Source organism: Myotis brandtii, unplaced genomic scaffold (genome assembly GCF_000412655.1).
Source record: "Myotis brandtii unplaced genomic scaffold, ASM41265v1 scaffold929, whole genome shotgun sequence".
Classification (NCBI taxonomy): domain Eukaryota; kingdom Metazoa; phylum Chordata; class Mammalia; order Chiroptera; family Vespertilionidae; genus Myotis; species Myotis brandtii.
This window is the reverse complement of record NW_005371832.1, coordinates 1,013,989-1,017,326: the sequence shown is the minus strand read 5'-3', so window position 1 is coordinate 1,017,326 and position 3,338 is coordinate 1,013,989. Positions and strand designations below refer to the sequence as shown.

Here is a 3,338-nt window from a genome sequence, read left to right as displayed (position 1 = left end):
CCCCGGAAAGGGGGGGGGGGGGGACGGACCAGGGGTGCGCAGGTCCATTGGGCCTGGCCTTCTCAGCAACACTAACGTAGCGATTACCATGTGCCAAGCACTGTCTTAATACTTTATACATATTAACTCACCAGTGCAGACTTTTGGTGTTTTGTCCCAAAGAGTTACGTGTAACGTTACGAAGACATACTGACAGGACCGAATGATCTAAAAGCACCACCTTTGCTACTGCTTACGACATTTCTTCATTCTTGGTGGCACCAAGAGCCAAACACACCACAGTGGCCTGGGCTCCTTTTCCTCAGGCCACCGCAGAGGCCTGATCTCAGGAAGTCTTAACGAGCCCACGGCCTCAGCCTGTCATTCCCCCTTCTCGAGGGAGGCCGAGACAACGCCACCGCTCGGGGCCGGAGACCAGTAGGCCCTGCTGGGCACTCAGGAGAGGAGGGGCTGTGGGTACCTTGAACTTGGTGGGGTGGTTGTCTGGGATGCTGTCTCTATTCAGGCAGCTGCAGCAGCTCCCCATGGTGTCAGAGCAGCCGGCCCACCCTAAGGGAAGCATAAGGGATAAGAAAGTCAAGGTCAGCTCCCCCAAGCCCTGCGCTCGGGAACTCGGCAGAGCCATCTCACTGTGACCACTTACTCTGCCCAAGGGGCTGTATGACACAGTCCCTCCCTCAAGAAAGTCCCACTCTCCACCCAGGACCAGACACACGCTGGATAAACATTAACTCGAGTTAGGGTGGGTTAAAGATTAATGCTAATGGGGGATGGAAAGTGCTTCTCAGACATAGCATTTGATCTAGACCTTGAGAAGTATATAGGATTTGGGCCGATGCAATGACAGTGAAGGGAGGCCTGGGCAGCAAGAAAAACATGAAACAAGTAGAAACCCAGAAGTGATTTGCATCAGGAGTTGGGTTCTGGCCTTGAGCCTCATCCAAATTCAGCGAAGAAATTAATTGGGGAGTCCCAGACACTTTGGCTGAAAGTGCTTCTCAGACATAGCATTTGATCTAGACCTTGAGAAGTATATAGGATTTGGGCCGATGCAATGACAGTGAAGGGAGGCCTGGGCAGCAAGAAAAACATGAAACAAGTAGAAACCCAGAAGTGATTTGCACCAGAAGTTGGGTTCTGGCCTTGAGCCTCATCTAAATTCAGCAAAGAAATTAATTTGGGAGTCCCAGACACTTTGGCCTATACTTTTCTCCTTTTCCACCTCATTCTTCCCACATCATCCCAATCCTCTTTTCCTCCCTTACCACCATCCCAACATCCACCTCAACTTTATCTTTTTGATGTTCTTTTCATTTGAGGTGCTACATTACGGTCGACACATATGTAATACCCTTTGTAATACTTTAAAAAAATAATAAAATAAAACAGCACACTTTTCATAAACTTGACTTAAAAAATACATGCTGGATTTGCTTTTGGTCAAAGGGGAAACATAATCTTGGCTTTTCCCTCCAAGATAAGGCACTGGGATTGTATGTCACAATAGTAGGACTGTGCCTAAGATGGAGGGGATACCTACCACCAGGTTTGAGTGGCCTAAGGGAGCAAGCAAACACATGGACTGATTCCAACTGGAAGTTAAGGGGTTGCAACTTGATACAAGAAGTGAATCTGTAAGATCTGATATCCCACTGAATGTATAAAGCTTTGAACAAGCCTGACCTGCACCCTCCATCCCTCTCAATTTGGGAAACTCTAGGATAAAGTGGCTCCTATATATAGCTCTCACCTCACCTAGGCCATCGGGAAACTGACTCTGGGAGGGGCATGGGGAAGGACCCCCACTTTAGTCCCCCTGTTCTTGGTGGGGCGTCATGGCAAGCAGTCTGCAGAGAAGTCACCTGGATCTCTCTGGGACACACCCGGGGCTCACCTAGCATAAGAGACAGAGACCACAGGTTAGTGGAAACATTCACCCTCACCAACTGTTAGAGAGATTGACTTGCTGTCGGTCCATCCCACCTGCGTATCTGTTCCAGGTCCTAATGGGACCAAAACACCAATGGATAAAGCAAGATCAAGGGCAAAGGGACCACAAGTTCTGAGCGCCATAAGCTCTGGGAAGGGTACTCTCCTAGTATCAATGGGTTTGAAGTCTGAGGCAGCCCGCGACCTTTTCAGTGGCCGCCAGACTCCGGCTGAATGCTGTTACGACCAACACCAAAACCACCACCTTACCTTTGCAGAGAACTTTACAAAGAGCTTTCTCAAAAAGACACTATGACGTACTGGAAAGAGCACTGGCTTAAGATTCAGGAAACAAATATTCTAGACTGTTTTGCTGCTACTAGGAGACGGCCAAATCAGTCCCACCACCTCCACCCCCAACTCCCACCCCGAGGCGTTAGTTTTAAAGGGAAATATTTGTAAACTGTGGCGCTTCCAGCGTAAATAACCTCTAGAGAAGTATGTAGGACAAATATCACTACAATTTTCCTCTTTCACAACAATCTCACATTTGAAAGCTTGATAGATTTTTTTTCTGTTCTCCAAGCTCTGAAAGGCCTAGAATGTTAATACACATGCTAACAATAACCCAAAATTTCAGGGATCTGAGCCCCAAGTAGACAAGCTGACAGGGCAGGACCCAGAGACTCGTGAAATCCCACCTTCCTTTCCGGAAAAACAGGATCATTTCCCAGGACCTCTTGTACTCGTATGCTTGGAAAACTTCCCAGGTGGAAAGACCCCCACCCTCTTGGTCTGGCTTTTTTCTTTGGAAGGTGGTAGCAGGCTGAGGGCGGTGTGCACAGCCTAGAGACAGGCGGCGGCTGGGGAAAATACTGGGGCCTGAGCCATCCCAAGGAGTCTGGGGTGAAACCAAGAACTAAGTATAGGGCGCAAGATGGAGGCGGCTGCTGCACCTCTTCTGTCCCCTTCTCTGTAAGAAACATCTGATGACAGCCCGACGAGGGGCATTACAGTGGATGGGACAGGAGAAGGGAGCTCTGGTCTGGGATAGGGTTGCATGGGGCACGGAGTTAAGAGGGGGTTATGAGGACTCAGAATACATCCGAGGGCTGGGGGAACCTGGGCAGTTTTATGGATGTGAACATGGTGCAAGGAGAACGGGGAGGGGTGTGATGGGTCAGAGGAATGTCAGGGCGGCGGAAGCATTCGGGGCATCCCGGGGAGAAGGTGGGCGTGCGGGAAATCCGCAGGACGAGGGGTTCCGAGGGCACCAGGACGGGCGAAGGTGTGTCGGGTGGGGGTGGGGTGGTTCTGAGGCGTGAGAAGCATTTAGGCTGCGGGGCTGTCAGGGGATTTCTAGACTGGGATCCCCAGCTGATTTCAGGAAGGAATGGGGGCGGTCGGGC

The 3,338-nt window shown here is 50.4% G+C and overlaps 1 protein-coding gene across 5 annotated transcripts in view; it reads right to left on the bottom strand.

Annotated features, from left to right (window-relative positions):
• Positions 1-3,325, bottom strand: part of FRS3 (fibroblast growth factor receptor substrate 3) — an 8,679-nt gene extending 5,354 nt beyond the window's left edge. The window contains exons 1-3 of one of the 5 annotated variants that reach the window (XM_005885799.2): positions 2,631-3,325; positions 1,751-1,894; positions 461-549 (exon numbers count right to left, since the gene is read on the bottom strand). In XM_005885799.2, the coding sequence (XP_005885861.1) occupies positions 461-526 (66 nt within the window). In that variant the 5' untranslated portion in view covers positions 527-549; positions 1,751-1,894; positions 2,631-3,325. Of the gene's footprint in view, positions 1-460; positions 550-1,750; positions 2,010-2,630 lie in introns of those variants that run through there. The other 4 variants (XM_005885800.2, XM_014533007.1, XM_005885803.2 and 1 more) reach the window with 4 other exon arrangements.
• Positions 3,326-3,338: the final 13 nt, after the last annotated feature.